Source organism: Muscardinus avellanarius, assembly GCF_963383645.1.
Source record: "Muscardinus avellanarius genome assembly, chromosome: 10".
Lineage (NCBI taxonomy): Eukaryota > Metazoa > Chordata > Mammalia > Rodentia > Gliridae > Muscardinus > Muscardinus avellanarius.
In genome coordinates, this window is record NC_137796.1 from 75,828,584 (window position 1) to 75,850,725 (window position 22,142).

A 22,142-nucleotide genomic window follows, 5' to 3' on the forward strand; every position below is an offset into this window, starting at 1 on the left:
GTGGCCTCATGGGTTTGTTAACCTGCAGAGACAATGTCAGAGTGTAAGTGAGTGGCAGGATACCCTGCTGCTAGTGAACAGCTGATGGGGTGGGAGAAAACCCATCTGGCATCGGAAGCATCATGTGGAGTGTCCTCAACTAGCCCTAAGGGTTTGTGGCTTACTGTGGCCACCTGCTGACCTGGGCGTGTAAGCAGTGCTGACACTGGAGGTAACAGAAGTAGTGGCTGAGAGTAAAGGCTCCAGATCTAGACTGCTCAGGCTCGGTCCCCACCAGTTTGTGTGGTTGGGGGGGCCTGGTGCAGACACCCACCCTTGGCGACATCTCAACCCACTGGAGAAGGCATCACAGTACACTGAATGAAAAGAACACACGGGGCTTTCACAAGGCCGCCCAGAGAGGAGTGGGTCACAAATCCCCTCAGATACATGCAAATTCTATTTGAGGCAGTCTAGCAATGGTTTCACTTACTAATTCAGGCAAAGAATAGCAACTTAGTTTTGTTCACAGACACTGTTTAAAATACAGGCATGAGCTGGGCATGGTGGTGCATGCCTGTAATCCCAGTACTTGGGAGGCTAAGACAGGAGGATCACATGTTGGAGGACAGCCTCAGCAATGTAGCAAGACTCTCAGCAACCTAGAAAACCCTATTTCAAAATAAAAAGTAAGCCGGGCGTGGTGGCGCACGCTTGTAATCCCCGCGCTTGGGAGGCGGAGACAGGAGGATCGCGCAGGTTCGAAGCCAGCCGCGCTGGTGTAAGAGACCCTGTTTCAAAAATATAAAATAGTTCTGGGAGTGTAGCCTGGAGGAAGAAGGGCTTCCAGGAACCCCAGTACCACCAAAAAAAAAAAAATAAATAAATAAAAAATAAATAAAAAGTAAATAGGGCTGGGGGTGCAGTTTGGAGGTAGAATGACCCTGGGTTCAGTCCCTAGCACCTAAAAATTTTTTTTTAGGTATGTATATGTTTACACACTATACAGCATAAAAACTGGCTTTGAGCCGGGCATGGTGGTGTATGCTTGTAATCCCCGCGCTTGGGAGGCGGAGACAGGAGGATTGCGCAGGTTTGAAGCCAGCCTTTCCTGGCTTAAGAGACCCTGTTTCCAAATAAAAATATATATAAAAAATAGATCTGGGAGTGGTTGAAGGGTTTCCAGGAACCCCAGTACCACCAAAAATAAACAAACAAACAAACAAACTGGCTTTGAAATTTCAAAGAAAAAAAGAGCTACCTCCTTGTGTTTTCTTTTTAGGCTTAATATCTTAAGGGAGGAAGAGGCCAAGAAACAGGACACTGAGGTTGACATCACCGTCATCAAGGAGCCGGTGGACGCCCCATCCTCAGTCCTCACGCCAAGCCCTCCCAAAGAGGACACAGCCGTGTCCCAGGGGAGCAAGTCCACCCCGAGCAAGAAGAAGAAGAAGTAAAGGCACTTGGTGTCGCAGATGAGCCGCGAGGACAAGCACACACAGAGCAGCTCAGAACTGCAGGCATGGGGACAAATGTCCTGCACAATAAAACTGTTTGTAGGTGACATCTCCTCTTAGTATTCTGATATACCCCTATGTTGGCCCACTGCATCTAGATTTCTTATATGGTTGGTTGGTCGCTCAAGGGCCTGCATTTTGAAAATTGAGTTAAATAAACATATTCACATATGCATATTGAGCGTATACTAAATGCATGTTTTTTTTAAAAAAAAACAGAGTCAAGTATTGATAATGAAATTTAGAATCTGATAAAATAGATCAGAAGACAGTGGGGAGTGGAAGAAGTTATTTAAACACTTCCTCAGATGCCCTGGCTCCCCAGACTTGGTGCCTTCTCTGTCCCTTGTCTTGTTGACACGACACCTCCCACGGCCCCTTCCCCCGGCTCCCTTCCCACAAACGCACTTGCCACCACATTTGACATCTGCCACACAGAGGCGACTCTCATTGGCAACAATATGAGGAGGTGTCCAAGGGGCTTTTCAATAAATAAGTCTTCGTCAGAACATTTCACAGCTAATAATTTGTGTCAAAAGTTAAGGATAAGCTGGGTGTGGAGGCGCACGCTTGTAATCCCAGTATCTGGGAGGCTGAGATAGGAGGATTGTGCAGGTTTGAAGCCAGCCTCAGTAATCTTAGTGGACCCTGTTTCCCAGTAAAATATAAAATAGGTCTAGGAGTGTATCCCAGAGGTAGAAAGCCCCTGGGTTCCATCCCCAATATCACACACACACACACACACACACACACACACACACACACACACACAAAAGTTAAGGATAGCCAGGCATGGTTGCACATGCCTGTAATCCCAGATAGGAAGATCACAGGTTTAAGACTAGTCTTGGCAATTTAGATAGACTCTAAGCAACAACCTAGCAAGATCCTGTTTCAAAACCAAAAAATAACAAAAGGGCTCAGAGGTAGAAAGCTTCTGGGTTCAATCTGAAGTGCCACCATCACCAAAAAAAAAGCTAAAGGTAACTACCAAAAGGATAAAAATGCTAGCAGAATAAATATATAGGAACCCATCAAGCCAACAGAAAGCCAGAGAAGAGAAGGCAACTGGGGAAAAGGATGGTATAGAGAAGGTAGCGAAGCCACCAAAGTAAACAGATTAACTTTCCCTGCTCCCCCACCTCACCCCAAACAAGTCCAGAGACAACTAGATGGCACTAAAACCACAACATCACTCTACAAGGAAAACATCTTAAAACCACACAGAAAGCGCTGGGCTGGAGGCATGCTCCTGTAATCTCAGTACTTGGGAGGAAGAGACAGGAGGATGGCAGGTTCAAGGCTAGCCTCAGGCAAAGTAGAGAGGTTTTCAGTAACCTAGTGAGACCTGTTTCCAAACAAACAAACAAGCAAGCAAACAAACAGTGCTGGGAGTGTGGCTCAGAGGTAGAATACTCCTGGGTTCTATTCCCAGTACCCAAAAAACAAGCAAACAAGGAAGCAAACATACACCACAGAGAAAGGATGAAACTAAAGATATACATTAAGATGCACCAGGCAAATCCAATCAAGTTGCTTGGAATCACAAGCAATAATAGAGACAGATACAACACAATGTGTGTGTGTGTGTGTGTGTGTGTGTGTGTATCATACTGGGAGTTGAACCCAGGGGCCACTGAGCAACACCCACAACCCTTCTTATTTTTGAAACAGGGTCTTGCTATGTCACCACCTGCTGGCTTTGAACCTGAGATTCTATCAGTCTCCCAAGTATTGGGATTATAAATGTGCACCACTGCACTGACTTCAAAAGGGAACTTTCATCACATGGATAAACATGGAGATAATGATAAAAGATGCCAAGACCCCAGAGCAGCATTATGTAGCTGCATCTACACGTTAGCCTGGCAAATCTGACAGAATCCCAGGGAGAACTACCATTGTGATGCCAGAAACAAAACACGAAGACATGAAATTAGCAAAGGCACAGATAACTGAGCACCGAGCAACTGAACAAACACCAGGACTTAGGAACCAGAATGCAACAGAGAAGAAATACTGGCAGAAACACAGCACATTTTAGGTTGACAAGTACACCAATCCACGACACATCACAAACCAGGATCTCATCATAGTGCAACCAGAGATGTGAAGTGCAGGGCCCAACGTGACTAGGAACTAAACCTCACAAATGTTAGTAATGCATGGACAAAAAGGGAGATCATACAGGAAACGGAATTATTTAGGACCAAGTGACAATGACAATACTCCAAATGGATGAAGCCATTTTCTCCTCCCTTGTGTAAGGAGCATGCCAGCTTAAATGACAGGGACTGTGGAGGCCACGCTTAGGGCTGGGGAAATACTGTGTTGTTTGTACTACTGAGTTGGCTAGTTTTCACCCTGGGCTCTCCAGACTAACAAAAATTAGATAAACTAAGCCAGGCACCGTGGTGCACTCCTGTAATCCCAGTACTTGGGAGACTGAGACAGAAGGACCTCAGATTTCAGACCAGTCTCAGCAACTTAATGTGGCCCTCTGCAACTTAGTGAGATCTTGTTTCACATAAAAAATAAAAAGAACTGGAGTACCTATAGCCTGGAGGTAGAACACCCCTGAGTTAAATTCCTACTACCACCAAAAGAAAAAAAAAAACTTAGGTAAACTAAATTTCTGTCAGACTTCATCTCAACTGAGAAGACACATGCATAATTGTGGCTTCTTGGGATTCTGTGTGACAGTGAGGTTGTTTAGTCCACATCACATTGAGTACTTTCTTTTTGTGGTACTGGGGATTGAATCCATGGACATTCTGAGCTACACCCCCAGTCCTTTTTTTTTTTTTTTTTGGTGGTACTGAGGTTTCTGGAAGCCCTTAGGGCTACACTCCCAGACCTATTTTTTAAATATTTTTCTAAATTTGGAAACAGGGTCTCCTAAAGCCAGAACGGCTGGCTTTGAACCTGTGCGATCCTCCTGTCTCCACCTCCCAAGCGCGGGGATTATAAGCATGCGCCACCACGTCCAGCACCCCCAGTCCTTTTTAAAAATTAAAAAAAAAAAATTAAAAAAAATTTAGTTTACCTAAAAAAAATTAAAAAAAAAAAAACTAAGCCAGGTGTGGTGGCGCACGCTTGTAATCTCAGTGCTTGGGAGGCTGAGACAGGGGGATCGCACAGGTTTGAAGCTAGCCTCAGCTACTTAGTGAGGCTCCCAGCAACTTGGTGAGACCTTGTTTACAAATAAAATATAAAACTGGTCTGAGCCAGGTGTGGTGGCGCACGCTTGTGATCCCCGTGCTTGGGAGGCTGAGACAGGAGGATCGCACGGGTTTGAAGCCAGCCTCAGCTACTTAGTGAGGCTCTCAGTAACTTAGTGAGACCCTATTTCCAAATAAAATATAAAGAAGGTCTGGGAGTATATCCCAGAGGTAGAAAGCCTCTGGGTTCCACCTCCAGTACCACAAAAAAAAAAAAAAAAAAAAAAAAAGGCTGAGTATGGTGGTACAAACTTGTAATCCCAGCACTTGGAGAGGCTGAGACAGGAGGATCGCACAGGTTTGAAGCCAGCCTCAGCTACTTAGTGAGGCTTTCAGCAACTTAGTGAAACCCTGTCTCCAAATAAAATATAAAAAAGGTATGGGAGTATAGCCCGGAGGTAGAAAGCCTCTGGGTTCCATCCCCAGGACCACCAAAAAAAAAAAAAAAAAAAAAAAAAAAAAAAAAAAAAAAAAAAAACTGGTCTGTGAGTGTAGCACACAGGTAGAAAGCCTGTGGGTTCCACCCTCAGTACCACACACATACACACACAAAAATTCAAACTAAGTTGCTGAGGCTGGCCTCAAACCTGCATTTCTCCTGTCTCAGCTTCCCAAGTACTGGGATTACAGGCATGTGCCACCACACTCAGCTCACACTGAACACTTTCATTATCTTCTTTGTATTAGCTGTAGTCACTGCAGTACTCACAATAAAAATCAAGTCAAGCAATTATTTTGGGCAACTTCCTCCTTATTTGGGTCTCATGACCGCGGAAGGGACCCCAACTCTGAGCAGCTCTAGCTACCAAGATATCAACCATGAGATATTAAATTCCCAGGGCCTGAAACAGGGACCACTGGCCAATGTAGTCTACAGACCAACAACAGAAGAGAAACTCGATGCAAAACCAGAATTTTAAAAACTTTAACAATTTATTAGTCTTATTTTCCAGTAAAATATTCACATAATGTCAAAAGAATGGAATGATAGAGATATAGCCAACTACCTTTAATTAATTCCACATAAATATTTAAAATCTAAAAACCTCGGGAATCATCAGACCGAGTAGAAATTTGATTCTTCAAAGCAAGTATTGCTTTACTATTGTCATTAATCCAGTCAAAAATATGACCAATAACTTGCAATGGTAAACAAAATGTTTGCTGAGTTTTTTTTTGAAGATGTTTTCCATGGGCCATTATCAGTCAATCCAAGAAGAAGATGTTATTGAACTGTGTGGCACAAAGTTTCTTTACCTCTTCTGCAAAAAGAACAGAAAACAGCATATAAGGGGCAGAGGTTCTTACTTACAAGCTTGTTTTTTTTTTTTTTTTTTTTTTTTTTTTTTTTTTTTTTTTTTTTTTTTTGCGGGTCTGGGGATGGAACCCAGGGGCATTTGACCTCCGAGCTACACCCCCTACCCTATTTTTTATTCTTTATTTTGACACCGGGTCTCGCTGAGTTGCAAAGGGCCTCACTAAGTAGCTGAGGCTGTCCGCGAACCGCGATCCTCCAGTCTCAGCCTCCCGAATGCTGGGATGACAAGCGTGCGCCACCACGCCCGGCTCACTTACAAGCTTGTATGATGCCATTGGCACCTTATACTCTTCTGGAATAAAGTTGGGAAGAAATAATGTCTCATTAATTTTAACCATAAAGCCTAAGCAAAAAATACTAACAAACTGAAAGGAGGAAAATGACCACACCTAACAAACCTCCAAGACCAAATTAAAACACTGGTTCCTTGGCCTGGGAACGATTAAATGCAGGACAAAGGGTACCTGAGACATACACAGGTGTCTAGGGGGTCAGGAGCGACATCCATGATACAGTCTTGAGAATCTGATGGATAACACAGAAACTCGGCTGCAACCTTGGGTTGTAGGTCATATGTCCCACAGAAGTATCATGACTGTGACTGTGTAAAGTTCCCATTTTAAATTAGGAATGCACTAATGTTTTTAATACATATAACTACTAATATAATTATCAATATAAAGAGGAAAATTTAATATTCCCTAGAGGTTATATATACATGTGAGTGTATATACACCTGTATACATACATGAAGTCTTGTTTATGTGTGTAGTACTAGGGATTGAATCCAGGGCATTCTACCTCTGAGCTACATCTCCCCTGTCCTATTTTTTTTTTTTTTTTTTTTTTGGTGGTACTGGGAGTGGAACCCAGAGGCTTCCTACCTCCGGGCTACACTCCCAGACCTATTTTATATTTTATTTGGAAACAGGGTCTCACTAAGTTGCTGAGAGCCTCACTAAGTAGCTGAGGGTGGCTTCGAACCTGCGCGATCCACCTGTCTCCACCTCCCAAGAGCGGAGATTACAAGGGTGCGCCACCACGCCCAGCTCCCCAGCCCTATTTTATTTTTATTTAAAAACGGTCTCAGCTGGGCATGGTGGTGCACGTTTGCAATCCCAGTACTTGGGAGGCTGAGACAGGAGCATCATAGGTTTGTGGTCAGCCTCAGCAACTTATGAGGCCCTCTGCAAATTAGTGAGTCCTTGTTTCAAAATACAGAATAAAATAGGGTTGGGGTTATAGCTTGGAGATATAATGCCCCTGGGTTCAAGCTCTAGAAGCACACACACACACACACACACACACACACACACACACACACAAATAAATAAATAAGTAAAATAAAAGAAAGAAAAAAGCAGGGTGTCACTATGTTGCTGAAACCCTCACTACGTTGCTGAGGTTGTCTTCAAACCTGTGATCCTATCTCAGTCTTCCAAGTATTGGGATTACAGGCGTGCACCAACACCGTCAGCAATAAGATGTATTTTTTAAAAACTTGCACCTTAGCCAGGCATGGTGGCACACGCTTGTAATCCTAGCATTCGGGAAGCTGAGACTGGAGGACCGAGGTTCACGGACAGCCTCAGCTACTTAGTGAGATCCTGTTTCAAAATAAAGAATAAAAAATAGGGCAGGGGGTGTAGCTAGGAGGTCAAATGCTCCTAGGTTCCATTCCCAGACCTGCAAGTAAATAAATAAATAAATAAATAAATAAAATAAAAATTTGTACCTTTCCTTAGTTTGCACATGGGTGTGTCTCCTCTACCTGCACTCCTGCTTACTCTAGCCCCAGGTGGAAGGCAGAGCAGCACAGAGGTCCAGCACAGGGAAGGGGATACCACCCCTTCTCCAGGGCGACCACTGTCAGGAACCCACATAGTAGTTGCTAGGTCACACGGTGCAGAGGACCAGACCAGGTACTTTAGCTGGAAGGCAGAGAAAGCGCCTGTGCCCTCGTTCTGCTAATGTTCAGATGGAGACAGCTGGAACTGTCATTTGAACCCGGAAGCACTGCACACAAATGACGAGCTTTTATCTCAGAATATAAAAAAGGACATTTTGATATATGGTATGTAAAACCTTTGGGTTATTTTAACATTGTAGAAAATACTTTTCTTTTAGCCATTGTCAGGTTTCCCCAGCTTTTCTATGATATAGAAAGACATAAAATGGAGACATTTGCCTAAAATCTCAACAGTCTTATTCTTCTATTTTGTTTTGAAAGAGGGTCTCGCTAGGTTGCTGAGAGTCTTGCTAAGTTGCTGAGGCTGGCCTTCAATCTGTGATCCTCCTGTCTCAGTCTCCCAAGCACTAGGATTACAGATGTGTATGCATGGATACTATGCTTTGTAATACACTGAAGTTTTTTTTTTTTTTTTTTTTGGTGGTACTGCGGTTCCTAGAAACCCTTCTATCTCCAGGCTACACTCCCAGACCTATTTTATTTTAATTTTTACTTTTTGGTGGTACTGGGGTTCCTGGAAGCCCTTCTACATCCGGGATACACTCCCAGACCTATTTTATACTTTTTTAAAATTTGGAAACAGGGTCTCTTAAGCCAGCGCTGCTGGCTTTGAACCTGCGTGATCCTCCTGTCTCCGCCTCCCAAGCGTGAGGATTACAAGCATGCGCCACCACGCCCGGCTCTATTTCATATTTTTATTTGAAAATAGGGTCTCTTAAGTCAGCACGGCTGGCTTTGAACCTGCGCGATCCTCCTGTCTCTGCCTCCCAAGCACGGGGATTACAAGCGTGCGCCACCACGCCCGGCCGGAAACAGGGTCTCTTAAGCCAGCACTGCTGGCTTCAAACCTGCATTAGCCTCCTGTCTCCGCCTCCCAAGTATGGGGATTACAAGCATGCGTCACCACGTCCGGCTCTATTTTATATTTTAATTTGGAAACAGGGTCTCTTAAGCCAGCGAGGCTGGCTTCGAACCTGCGTGATCCTCCTGTCTCCGCCTCCAAAGCGTGGGGACTACAAGTGTGCGCCACCACGCCCGGCTACACTTAAGTTTTAAATTATCAGTAGCATTAAAAGTCTGTTCAAGTACCAAATACGATTTACCATTGACTTCGATCAGGTTTGCATTTTTTTGATTCAAAATAACATACAGCTCCCGCTGATCAGACTTTTTTCCAACAACCCAATAATCGCTCATGGCTTTCACGATGATTTCTTCATCTTCATCTGCTCTGTAAGGCAAGAGTTTCATAATGTAAGTTTATTATATACATAGCTAGGCTGTGAGGGGAAAAAAAGCATTCTGTAACAAAAATTAGGACACTAAATTGTCACTGAAGCAGCACAGGGAGGCACATCTGAGTGCGCAGAGACTTCTGGGCTTGAGGATCTGCTCAAAAGTGGCGCTGCTGGAGGTAGTTGAGTTTTTTTTTTGTTTGTTTGGTGGTACTGAGGGTGGAACCCAGGGGCTTTCTACCTCCGGGCTATACTCCCAGACCTATTTTATATTTTATTTGGAAGCAGGGTCTCACTAAGTTGCTGAGAGCCTCACTAAGTAGCTGAGGCTGGCTTCAAACCTACGCAATCCTCCTGTCTCAGCCTCCCAAGCGCTGGGATTACAAGCGTGCGCCACCAAGCCTGGCCTGGAGGTTGTTGATTTTGAGCCTTTGAAGAGGCTTTGGGGCCACCTAGTCCTTCCCTCCTGCCCCTCACGCGATTCTGGGGATTGAACTCAGGGGCATTCTACCTCTGAGCTATACCTCCAGCTCTATTTTATTTTCTTATTTGAAACAGGGTCTCAGTAAGTTGCAGAGAGCCTCACTGAACTGCTGAGGCTGACATCGAACCTGCAATCCTCCTGTCTCAGGCTCTCGAGTACTGGGATGACATGCATGCACCACCACACCCGACTGAGGATGTTTGAGGACAATTCCTTTAATATTTCTTCTTAGAAAGGGGACGTCTAACTTGAAAAGTTGACAGGATTACCTAGTAAAGTCACTGTTGATGTCGCCTAGAATCTTCATCAAATCCGGATGAACAGACGTAAGTGATACACTGGGCGTTTTCCTCATGTGAATTGTACTTTTCTCTGCTAAATTCATATGGTTGAAGTAGATAAATTTAAACTGGGGTTCTTTTTCAGACCTGGAAAAACATGTCATTAAGATAGAAACATTTTGACAGAATACCCCCAACTACACAGATATATGATTAAAAGTCTAAAATCATATGGCTAAGACTCTGTATTTTCAATGGTTAGGCTTTCAAGAATCTCAGTTAACAGGCTCTTCATTCAGTAATAAATTATGTGCTATCCATATTACGAAAAGTTCCAGAGAATTGAGGTTTGTTTACTTATTTTGTGGCACTCGGGAACAAAGGGCCTCACACATGCTAGGCAAACATCCTACCTCAGAACTATATTCCCAGTCCCTTTAAAGATAGGGTCTAAGTTACCCAGTTTGGGTATTTGCACACTTTTTTTAAATGAAGAAAATGAAATCCAAAAAGGCCATTTATCTTCTAGTGAAAAAGTCAGAAAACTATGGCCCTGCAGCCAAACCTGATTATTTTTCTAAATAAGGCTTTCCTGAAACACTGCTAATCCACACATTTATGTGTTGTCTGTGACTGCTTTCAAGCTAAAATAATAGTTGAGTAATTGCAACATATATAGCCCATGATGCCTAAAATATGTATTATTTGGCCCTATACAGAATGTGTGCTGCCCTGATTTAGGACAGTAACATCTCATCTCCCCCACAATGCTGGGGAGTGAACGAGGGTTCCATGTAAAGTAAGCTGAAGCCTACCACTATAACAAAGTTTTTCATCATGCTTGATGGAAGTCATGCTAAAAACCATTAGCTTTAAGCTGAAGTAATTTTAATTGGAATATGCCTTCTCTTTTTTGTTTTTGCAGTACTAGGGATGGAACCCAGGGGCATTCTACCTTTGAGATACACCCCCAGCCTTATTTTATATTCTTTATTTTGAAACAGGGTCTTACTAAGTTGCAGAAGGCCTCATGAAGTAGCTGAGGCTGTCTGCGAATAGCCATCCTCCTGTCTTAGCCTCCCAATACTGGGATCACAAGTGTGTGCCACCACACCTGACAGCCTTTTCTTCTTGAAAATGACGGCAATTCTGTGCAATTCTACACTTTGTCCCAGGTCAGAGACTGTGACCTTGTTGGGGAACCACATGGATAGCTGGGCTACAAAGCTTGCAGAAGCCCCCCCCCCCCCCCACTGTCCTGTGAACACCCTGACCCTAGGGAAGCCTGAGCACTGCCAGTCACTGAGGGCTCAGAAGCCTTCTCCGCTTACTTCAGGGTTAGCGGCCACATTCTGGAAGGCTGAGGGTGCCGGAAATCCGACCTCCAGACAAGTGGGTTACTACTGTAATACTTTATATCTAGGCAAAGAAAGAATGTGGGTGGTTTAGTTTCCAGGACAATGAAAATAAAATTGTAATAATAATAATAATAATAATTATTATTATTATTATTTGCGGTACTGGAGATGGAACCCAGGGGCATTCTACCTCTGAGCTACACCCTCAGTCCTGGTTTTTATTCTTTATTTTTGAAATAGGGTCTCGCTGAGGCAAAGGGCCTAAGTAGCTGAGGCTGTCTGCAAATTGCGATCCTCCTGTCTCAGCCTCCCAAATACTGGGATTACAAGAAAAAAAAATTATGACAAAACCAGATTTTGTTTTTAGCAGGTCCTTAAAATTAAGAAAAGTGAGTAACATGAAAACTGGCTAGAAAGATGTAAAGTTGAAAAGGTTTTCTGGAAGGAGTTGCAATTTAGCTGTCTGGATAGGCAGATAAATTGGGACCAAAGTTCTGGCTATTTTGTCTAACCCCAACACACTCCCTGTGGCTTTTCTCTTTTGTTCACTTATGATACTTAAGATGCTCTTTTTCTTTTGAACCCCCTAGGTCACAATTTACATTAAAAATATTATTAAATTAGTTAAGATGGTACAAATAAATGTGAAATCTTTCTACTTTACCCTCCAACAAAGTATAATATAAATATAGAAACAAGAAAAAGATGTTTATGTGCAATGCAAAAAAAAAATAGGCAAAAAACCAGACTTGCTCATATTCAAAATAGTGAGAATAATTTTCAACCTACTTTATTAGTAATAAAATTTAAAATCTAAGAAGGCATTAGCTTTGAATTAGCAGCCATGTTTACCTGTATTTTTTTCCAAAGAGCTAAACTTATTCCTTTTAAACACCAAAGCATCTTTTTCAAAAACAAAATCAAGTTTCCTGTCTTCTTAAAAAAAGATCATACTAGCTAGGCATGGTGGTGTATGCCTGTAATCCCAGTACTTGGGGAGGCTGAAACAGAAAGTATGCAGGTTCAAGGACAGCCTCAGTAAGCAGTGCAACTCCAGAAACCTAGTAAGACCTTGTTTCAAAACAAAACATAAAAAGGCTGGGATGTGTCTTGGAGGTAGAATGCCCCTGGGTTCAATTCCCAGTAATACACACACACAAACAAAAAAATAAACAGAGATAACTATATCAATATAGGAAACTCTAAACATAGGAAAATAGTGCAGAATTCTTCCTAATGATTTCTGAGGTTTAGTGTATAAAATAGTCATAGCACAATATATTCAAAAAACATAAGACGTGGAGTCCATCCTATGTGGTATTGTTCTATGCTGAGAACTTCATGCCCACTAATTAGAGATTCCCTATTGTTTCAGGTACTCATCATTTTTTGCTGTGAGGAGCATCACTTGGTCATTCTTGTCTTCATATATCTTTTCTTTTACTATATACTGAAAACCCAAATACAGTCAGCCTTCCATGTCTCTGTGTCCTGAACCCATAGAGTCAACCAACTGCAGATCAAAAATACTGGAGAAAAAAATTGCATATGGCCAGGTGTGGTGGCGCACGCTTGTAATCCCTGTGCTTGGGTGGCTGAGACAGGAGGATCGCACAGGTTCACAGCCAGTCTCAGCTACTTATGAGGCTCTCAGCAATTTAGTGAGACCCTGTTTCCAAATAAAATATAAAAAAATAGGTCTGGAGGCCGGGCATGGTGGCGCATGCTTGTAATCCCCGCGCTTGAGAGGCTGAGACAGGAAGATCGCATGGGTTCGAAACCAGCCTCAGCTACTTAGTGAGGCTCTCAGCAACTTAGTGAGACCTTGTTTCCAAATAAAATATAAAAAAGGTCTGGAAGTATAGCCCGGAGGTAGAAAGCCCCTGGGTTCCACCCCCAGAACCACAAAAAAAAAAAAAAATTGCATATGTACAATTTGTATATCATCTGTGGCTACTATCCCCTAAAATATAGCATGACAGCTATTTACATGGCATTTGCCTAGTATTAAGTATAAAAACACAGCTCCCAAACTTATTTGGCTTAATGCCTCCTTTTCAGAAGAAAAATTACTCAGTGACGCCCTGGAAATCTACCTTATTTAAATGAGTAAACAGAAAGATACAGTGACAAATTTGTAGTCTTTTATGTATCTATGTTTTGTTCTGTGCTCCATGCCCTTAGATGGTATGCCCATTTTTGGAACCAATGATTTATAATGGTATTGCCCACTTTGGGAACCTATGATTTATTAAAGTACATGGGAAAATATATATAGTATATGCAACAATGTTACTTCATTTAAGGGTCTTAAGCATTCTGAGATTTTGGTATAATGGGTCCTTGGACATATATAGGTGACAAATCTATGACTGACAGGTGTCAAGAGAGTCCATGGGAGGTCTCTTGTGAATATACAGCAACAACTCTACTGAGATGCCAGAGGTTTAAATGTGTGAGGACATGGTATGTGACAATCTTCCCAGACTCCTAAAGCAGGCCAAGACTGGGTGCGTTGAGCTTTAAAGCAATGGTGGCAAGAGGTAATGTTCAGGGAACACCTAACTAATTGTGGTTTCCCTGTGGATTCAATGGCTGGTTGGCAGCACAAAGATAATGTGATCATCTTAAGTTGTGGGCTATGTTCCAAATAGCTAAGATTGCCAGACATGTGATTTCTAGATAAACATGGCTGAGTGATTCCATACTTATCTGACTTAAGTAACATGCGTGAAATTCTGAATCGAGAGCTTTGGGTACTGGGAAAAGAAATTTTGGAATTAATTTGTGACTTGCATAGAAAAGTTCTTTTCCCCTTGCCTCTCCAGAGTAATGAGGAAGTGAAAGAGTGAAGGATCCTGGGACTGAGCATGTGACCTCTTCCTGGAAGACATCTCTGCCCCCTTCCCCATTATAGAAGGTCTCATTATAGCCAGGGCTAGTTTTCTCTCTTTCCTCTTGTCAATCCAATCCTGTATCTGATTACTACTGACTCCAATTGTTAATGGTTTTACTTTTTATTACTTATATGAATCTGAGTTTAGTAGTCTTACAAATTTATTCAAAATGACTGATAAAAAAAAAGGACCACACAAAAACTAATCACTGGGATGGCGGGTGTGGCTTTGTGATAGAGAACTTGCCAGGCATGCCCAAAGCCCTGGGTTCCATCCCAGCAATAAAGGCATGCATGTGTGCACAATCACAGGAAAGAATTCTCTTTCCTGACAGCTTTGTACTTCTTTCTCCTCTTACCCTTCAAATTTAGTACTAGAATTAGTTAAATGAATATAGATATATGAAAGGTGTAGAAAATAGAATCTCAGAGTCATAAAACTCAATTTTGGGGAAAAAATTTAAAGTTAGAACTCTGCTTCAAATGCTTAAAAGTTTTGGGTGAATTAAGAACTTAAAAAAACCTTAAAAACAAATAAAAGTATAAAGGTGCCACAGAGAGAAATGGCATCGTATTTTAATAATACTCAGGCAGAAAGCTCCAAATATGAAACTAAAATAAAAACCAAAGAACATGATTTAAAAAACTGACTACATATATTTCCTAAGCTTGTATATTATACCAAATAGCAAAAAAAAAAAAAAAAAAAAAAAAATGTGTGCCATGACCAAAAGATATTGCTTTAAGGTACTGATTAAAAGAAGAGAAAATACTTCAAATGGAAAGGGCCAAAGGGCCCAGATGGGCAATTCGTAGAAGACACAGAAATGCCAATAAACCATGCAGAGATGCCTGACCTTATCGTCATCGATCAAACCATGGAGAGAGAAGTGTGTAAAGATAAGGTGCCTGGCGGAGCTGGCAGGGCATCACCCTGTGGGAGGCGACACGATAAGATGCACCCATGTTTTAAATGCACACCCCCTCTGTCTGGGAGCCCAAAGGGTAATGCAGTGTGCTGGACTGTTCTGTTTAGATTACTAAGAACAGCCAAACCCAAACTACTCATGAAAGAAGAGGACACTTAAGCAAACTAGAGTGCATTTATCAATGAAATTCTGTGAAGCCATTACAAACAAGAAGGCAGATCCATATTTATTAACTTAAAATGAAGCTCATGCCATATATTTTTAAAAAAATCTAGATTTATGTCATGATATATATACACATATATATTTAAAAAGACACAGATAAAAAACATGGTATGTATATGGTACTATGCTTACACATGTATACAAGTATAGAGCATCAGAAGCAAAATTAGGTAAGATTTCCAACATTTACATTTCTTAGTTTTGTTTAAAAAATAAATATTATGCACAAAGTACTGAGACTGAGTTGGATTCCAGCACCACACACACACACACACACACACACACACACACACACACACCCCAAATTAAAAAACATTTAAGCATGTTCAATTACAAGTCCTGAGTAAGTAGTCCTTGAGTCTAGCAAGGTGCCAAGAAGTAGAAACTGAAGACCAAATAAACCTGCTTCATGTCATTCTTTAGAGAGTGGAGCTCGGCTTTGTAAGGAGCATTCAAACAATGGCAGTGCGTGAGTGGTTTCATCCAACACTGCACTTACACCCTGAGAACCATCTTCCAGGGCTTTCCAGTGAGGGCTGCGGCTGAGAGGAGATGGATACAGAGGTCCTGGAACTGGCCTCTGGGACCAGGAGAGCTCCCTGCTCTAGCTACTCCCTCACACACCGGTCAACATGAAGAGGCTGCCAGGGCCTGCCTTCCTCCTTCAGAGCTGCCTCTGACCATGTCAACCTAATTCTTCTGGAACCTGAATATTGAGGAAATGAGACGCCCAAGACTACAGCAAATGATGATTTCAGATTTGGGCTACAAGAATTTCTAGAAGGAAACAGCAATATCTTTTGTACCCAAAGCTTTATCTTTAGCCAGCTGATATTGTTTGGCCGACAATGACATTTATTTTTAGTGGTACTGAAGATTGAGCCCAACCCTTTTTTGTTTTGAAACAGGGTCTCGCTAGGTTGCTGAGAGTCTCACTATATTGCTAAGGCTGTCTTTGAACCTGTGATTCTTCTGTCTCAGCCTCCCAAGTACTGGGATTATAGGCGTGTGCCACATCGCCCAGCTTCACTGCCATTTTCATAATAAAATGTCAGAAAAAGAAAGAAAACTGCTTTCCAAGATAGGATTACTAATATCCAAGGCTCTGTCCCTCTGTGCAATTCCAAAGAAAGGTATAACTATATGCAAAAGAAAGGTACTGGACAGCAAGTCCTATACCTGGCAGGCATAGTTAACCATGTCCAGGAATCTCCCAGGGTTCTGGGCATGGTGGTAGAAACACTGTATTACTTCACTTGTTAGTTCTTAACTTGCATAATCCCAGATGTAATTAATTCCTGGCTCCTTCAAGGGAAAAAAAAAAAAAGGTGACAGTTTCATGGTCACAAAATTACTAAACAAGTAAGCAGCACTGTCAAAATGTGAGTTGGTCAAGCACTTTCATTTCTTGGCCTTATCTTCTGATGCCCATTTATATTTACAAAATTTAAACTTACTTTCTACCTCTGAGCTGCATCCCAGCCCTTTTTATTTTTGAAACAGGGTCTAAGTTTCTGAGGGTCTTGTTAAGTTGTTGAGGCTAGCTTCGAACCTGTGATCCTTCTGTCTCAGCCTCCCAAGTACTGAGATGACAGTGTGTGTCACCATGTCTGGCTCTGAAGTTACTTTCACCTTGAGCTTGTTTTTGAGCTCTAGAGGCTGATGCTTATGAAGACACAATGCATAAGACTAAGAATACAGTTACACTGAAGTTCATAGCATTTTAGTAACTGCTCAAAGGAATGGAGTCCCATAAAATAGAGCCTTTACCTTCAGAGTACTTTCATTTTGCTCATTTTACCTTAGCAATAGTTCTAATTTACATTGAGAAAAGAGAATCAGAAAGAGGTTCAATGACTTTTCAGTGCTCTACAGAACAAGATGAGTTAAACCCTGAGTCTCTGGACACTGCCAGACTCAGGAGCAATGCTGTAATGCTTGCTTCAGGCCACTGTCACCCTCTGCATTTACGTCTGAGAGGCAAAGCACTTTTGGTCTATGTAAAGTAAAATCATGCTGAGGAGCTGGGCGCGGTGGCACACACTTGTAATTCCAGCATTTGGGAGACTGAGACAGGAGGATCTCAGGTTCACTGCCAGCCTCAGCTACTTAGTGAGGCTCTTTGCAACTTAGTGAGACCCTGTTTCAAAATAAAAATAAAAAATAGAGCTGGAGGTGTAGCTCAGAGGTAGAATGCCCCTGGGTTCAACCCCCAGTACCTCAAAAAAAAAAAAAAAAATCCCCACCTATGCTGACGGATGCTGCTGGTGTGCTGCGTACGTGCTGCTCAAGGCCGTGGGTGCGGGAACAGTCAGCACATCTCACCCCCATGTGCATGCCATCAATTGAGGGGAGCTGAGAGAACTCAGCAATAGAAACAAAGCCCTAACTTTCATTGTGAGGCAGAAGACTCAGGTACAGTCCCTTGGGAGCCTCTCAGACAGGTTTGGCCAGCATATTACCGCTCTCTCAACTTTGAAGAAACTCAGGAATATTAACACTGTCAATTTTCATAAAAAGTAAAGGGTACCCTTATTCTTCCACAACCAGGTAAGTGCTTAAAGGTAAACATGAAGCAAAGTACAAACCCAGATATTCTTTTGTTGATGTTAAACTGCTCACAAATGTCAGAAGCCAGCACTGTAAGCTGGGGTCCAACAATGCTGTCCAATCTTCGGCAAAAATCCAATGTCAGCTGTATGGAGGCTGGTAAGTAATTAAAAAAATAGCATTCAGTGTTATGATACTTTGTGTCAAACAGGTTAACATTTACTTTACCATTCAATATTTAAGAGTATCAAACTTGACTAATCAATTAAATTATTAAATAAAAATAAAGCAATTAGGACGTAAAACAATTAAATGATTACATGCCCATCTCCTCCCAAACAGAAGAATTAAAATTAGTTATGTTTAATATGAAAAAGAAGCCAGGTGGGGTGGCACACACCTGTAATCCCAGTACTTGGGAGATTGAGATAGGAGAATAGAAGGTTCAAGGTCAGCCTCAACAATTTAGCAAGACCCTGTTTCTTAGGGAAAAAAAAGAGGTAGTGGCCTGAGGATATAGCTCAGAGGTAGAGTGACTCTGGGTTCAACCTTCAGTACCAAAAAAAGAAAAGAAAAAAGATTAAAAGGAGTCAGACTGCCAGGTACAGTGGCACCTATAATCCCAATACTCAGGAGGCTGAGACAGGAGGCTCACGGGTTCAAGGTCAGTCTTAGCAGCTTGCCAAGGCCCTGAGCAACTTAGTGAGACCCTGTTTTAAAATAAAAGATAAAAATAGGGCTGGGAGTATAGTTAAGAGGTAGAGTCGTTCCTGGGTTCAATCCCAGTACCAAAACAAAACAGAGTCAAGGACTATTTCACTGTGAAGAAAAGCAAATTGGCTGCCTGCCCCTGGCAGACTTAAGAAGGTCAAGTATTTATTAATGTACATTACACAGCACTCTTCCTAGTCTCCCAGCTCCGGATGAGGCGAGCACCCTGCTGCCCCATCGCACAGATCTGCTGCTGACACATGGGAAGGTGAGGTTGTTAGCATATTAGCAGAGCCAGTGAAGGTGGTGGAGTTCCCAGATGGGAAACTGTTGCTTAATATAGCCATTCTGCTGCATGTGACAGCGTATCTGTCATTTAAGAACAGAACACAGCCAACTGCAGATGCTGATCTGGTGAGACTGCAATCAGATACAGGTAAGCACCTACCATCAATCATAAAGCACACAGCTGCACTCATGGCCTGGGAGAAAACAAACCAGAGATTATAAACAGCATGAAAAGGAGGCTGAGATGTAATAACCAAATGCAGTGCTCTCCCTAGATCTTGCTTTGACAAACCAACTGTAAAAAGGTACTTTTTTGTTGACTGGAGCAATCTGGACAGTAGATGACATTACTCATTCTGGTATGGTAATGGCATGGTGGTCATGTCAACGCAGATGTCATCAGTCAAGATGCAAAGGAAGTACTCACAAATGAAGGGGCAGGATGATTTAAAATATTCTGCCGAACCAAACCAAGCCAAACGCAACACAAAGGGAACAGATGAAAGGTTAGCATCATCCTGACTAAGCTCTGTGAAAGGTACCTGGGGGTTCATTATTCTAGTCTCTCTGAGTATACTTGACAATTTCCATTAGTATAACTTTAAAAAGACCCCCAATTGATGTCTTTTTGCCTCAATTATTCTAGCAAATAATTGCAGTCATGGCATTAGTAACAAGCTATAGAAACCAAGGCCATAATAAAAAATGTTTAAAGTTAAAAATTATCATGGCAAGCCGGGCATGGTGGCGCATGCTTGTACTCCCTGCACTTGGGAGGCTGAGACAGGAAGATCACACTGGTTCGGAGCCAGCCTTGCTGGCTTAACAGACCCTGTTTCCAAACTGAAAAAAAAAAAAAAAAATAGGTCTGGGAGTGTAGCCCGGAGGTAGAAGGGCATCCAGGAACCCCAGTACCACCAAAAAAAAAAAAAAAAAAAAAAAACAAACCATGGCAATGAATAACATTAAAAAGGCCTCAAAATGAACAGTGACAGTTTTTAATAGTTGTAAACTAATGTTAAAAAGAAGAAGAAAGAGCCGGGTGTGGTGGTGCACGCTTGTAATCCCAGCATTTGGGAGGCTAAGACCGGAGGATCACGGTTCGCGGACAGCCTCAGTTGCTTAGTGAGACCCTTCGCAACTTAGTGAGACCCTGTTTCAAAATAAAAATAAAAAACAGGGCAGGGGTTAGAGCTTGGAGGTCAAATGGCCCTGGGTTCCATCCCCAGACCCGCAAAAACAAAAAGAAGAAAGTTTTTGGAATATTTGGAAGGTAAGACAGGAAGATCACAGGTTCAAGAGAACACACAGTAAGTTAACAAGACCCCATTTCAATTAGTAAGTAAGTAAATGAATAAGTAAAAACAGGGAAGTTGGGCTGGGGTACAGCCCAGAGGTAGGCTGCCCTTGGGTTCAATCCTCAATACGGAGGAGGAAAAAGAAGATGAACGGGATGGGAGAAGGGAGGGAGAAGCAGGGAGAGAGGAAAAAAAAATAGACACAATAGATGAAACCAAAAGTTGGTTCTCTGAAAAGATCAACAAATTGAAAATCTTCCTAGTCTATAAAACAGGAAAAAACAGAGAAGACTCAAATTACCTCAATCGTGAATGAAAGAGGGGATATCACTACCAACATTATAGGAAAAGAAGAGTAAGAGAGTGTGTGTGTGTGTGTGTGTGTGTGTGTGTGTGTGTGTGTGTGTGTCTGTGAAAACCTGTATACCAATAAGTTGAATAATGTAATAAAACTGGCAAATTCTTAGAAAGCTATGAACTACTGAAACTGCCTCAGGAAGAAATAGAAAATTATGAGAACTATAACAAGTAACTAGTCATTTTAAAACTTTTCACACAAAAAAAGGCCCAGGTACAGATGGCTCCACTAAGAATTCCACCCAACATTTAAAAAAGAATTAATGCAGCCAGGCGTGGTGGCGTACGCTTGTAATCCCAGCATTTGGGAGGCTGAGACATGAGGATCATGGTTTGTGGACAGCCTCAGATACTACTTAGTGAGGTCCTCTGCAGCTCAGCGAGACCTGCTTCAAACTAAGGAATAAAACAATAGGGCTGGGGTATAGCTCAGAAGTAGAATGCCCCTGGGTTCCACCCCCAGTACTGAAAAGAAAATTAATGCTAATCCTTCACAAAGTCTTTCAAAAAATAGGAGAGGAGGTAATATTTCCCAACTCATTCTATGAGGACAACAGTAACCTGATACCCAAACTAGATACAGATATTACAAGGAAAGAAAACTCCAGGCCATATCCCTCATGGCTGCAGCCCCTGCAGTATCAACCTCAGCCTCTGGAGGGCTGGAGATGAAGGTCATATGAGGGCAGCTGAGTCTACTAGCCAATCCCAGATAAAAACTGGGACCTAGAGGCTCGGGTGAGCATCCCTGAGGGCATCAGTGCACACAGGCTTCCACTGGGAGAGCAGTGCTGTGCTGTCCACAGGACCCCACTGGAAAAGATACCTGGTGTTGTGCCTGCTGACTTCTAGACCCTGCCATGTGTGCCCCTTTCCTGAGCTGGTTTTACCTGTACTCTTTTGCTATACTAAACCATAACTGTGAGTATAAACACTTTTCTAGATGGGCATGGTGACAGACACTTGTAATCCCAGTGCCTGGGAGGCTGAGACAGGAGGATTGCAGGTTCACGGCCAGCCTCAGCTACTTAGTGAGGGTCTCTGCAACTTATTAAGACCCTGTTTCAAATTAAATAATTAAAAATAGGGCAGGTGATATAGTTTGCAGGAAGAATGCCCTGGGTTCAATCCCCAGTATTGCAATAAATAAATAAATGCTTTTCTCAGTCTATAATCCTCATTAACTGCTAAATCTACAGGCAGTCTTGGGGACTGTAGATGAATAGCTGGTGTCTGAAATGAGGTCCTGGGACTCTCAAAATTAGCAGTGAGACACCACTGAACTGACTGCTGACCACATAAAAGACTTTTTAGGGGAGTAATGGTACAGGGGCATTCTATCTCCAAACTATATCCCTTGCCCCTTTTAAAAAAATTTTCAAACAGGGTCTCCCTAAGTTGCTGAGGGCCTTGCAAGGTTGTTGAGGCTCAGCTTGAACCTGTGATCCTCTTGACTCAGCCTCCCAAGTACTAGAATAACAGGCATGCACCACCACACCTGATGACCAATGACAACTTTTAATGGG

General features: G+C 42.3%; 2 protein-coding genes across 2 annotated transcripts in view; one reads left to right on the forward strand and one right to left on the reverse strand.

Moving 5' to 3' along the window:
- RSPH10B (radial spoke head 10 homolog B) overlaps positions 1–1,436 on the forward strand; it is a gene marked incomplete at both ends in the record, with an annotated part of 65,458 nt that extends 64,022 nt beyond the window's left edge. The window contains one exon of the mRNA XM_080702778.1: positions 1,262–1,436. Coding sequence (XP_080558904.1) covers positions 1,262–1,436 — 175 coding nt within the window. The remainder of the gene's footprint in view (positions 1–1,261) is intronic.
- Positions 1,437–5,923: 4,487 nt separating this feature from the next.
- Positions 5,924–22,142, reverse strand: part of CCZ1 (CCZ1 homolog, vacuolar protein trafficking and biogenesis associated) — a gene marked incomplete at both ends in the record, with an annotated part of 34,787 nt that continues 18,568 nt past the window's right edge. The window contains 5 exons of the mRNA XM_080704194.1: positions 5,924–5,979; positions 9,108–9,235; positions 9,993–10,151; positions 18,001–18,118; positions 19,122–19,155. Coding sequence (XP_080560320.1) covers positions 5,924–5,979; positions 9,108–9,235; positions 9,993–10,151; positions 18,001–18,118; positions 19,122–19,155 — 495 coding nt within the window. The remainder of the gene's footprint in view (positions 5,980–9,107; positions 9,236–9,992; positions 10,152–18,000; positions 18,119–19,121; positions 19,156–22,142) is intronic.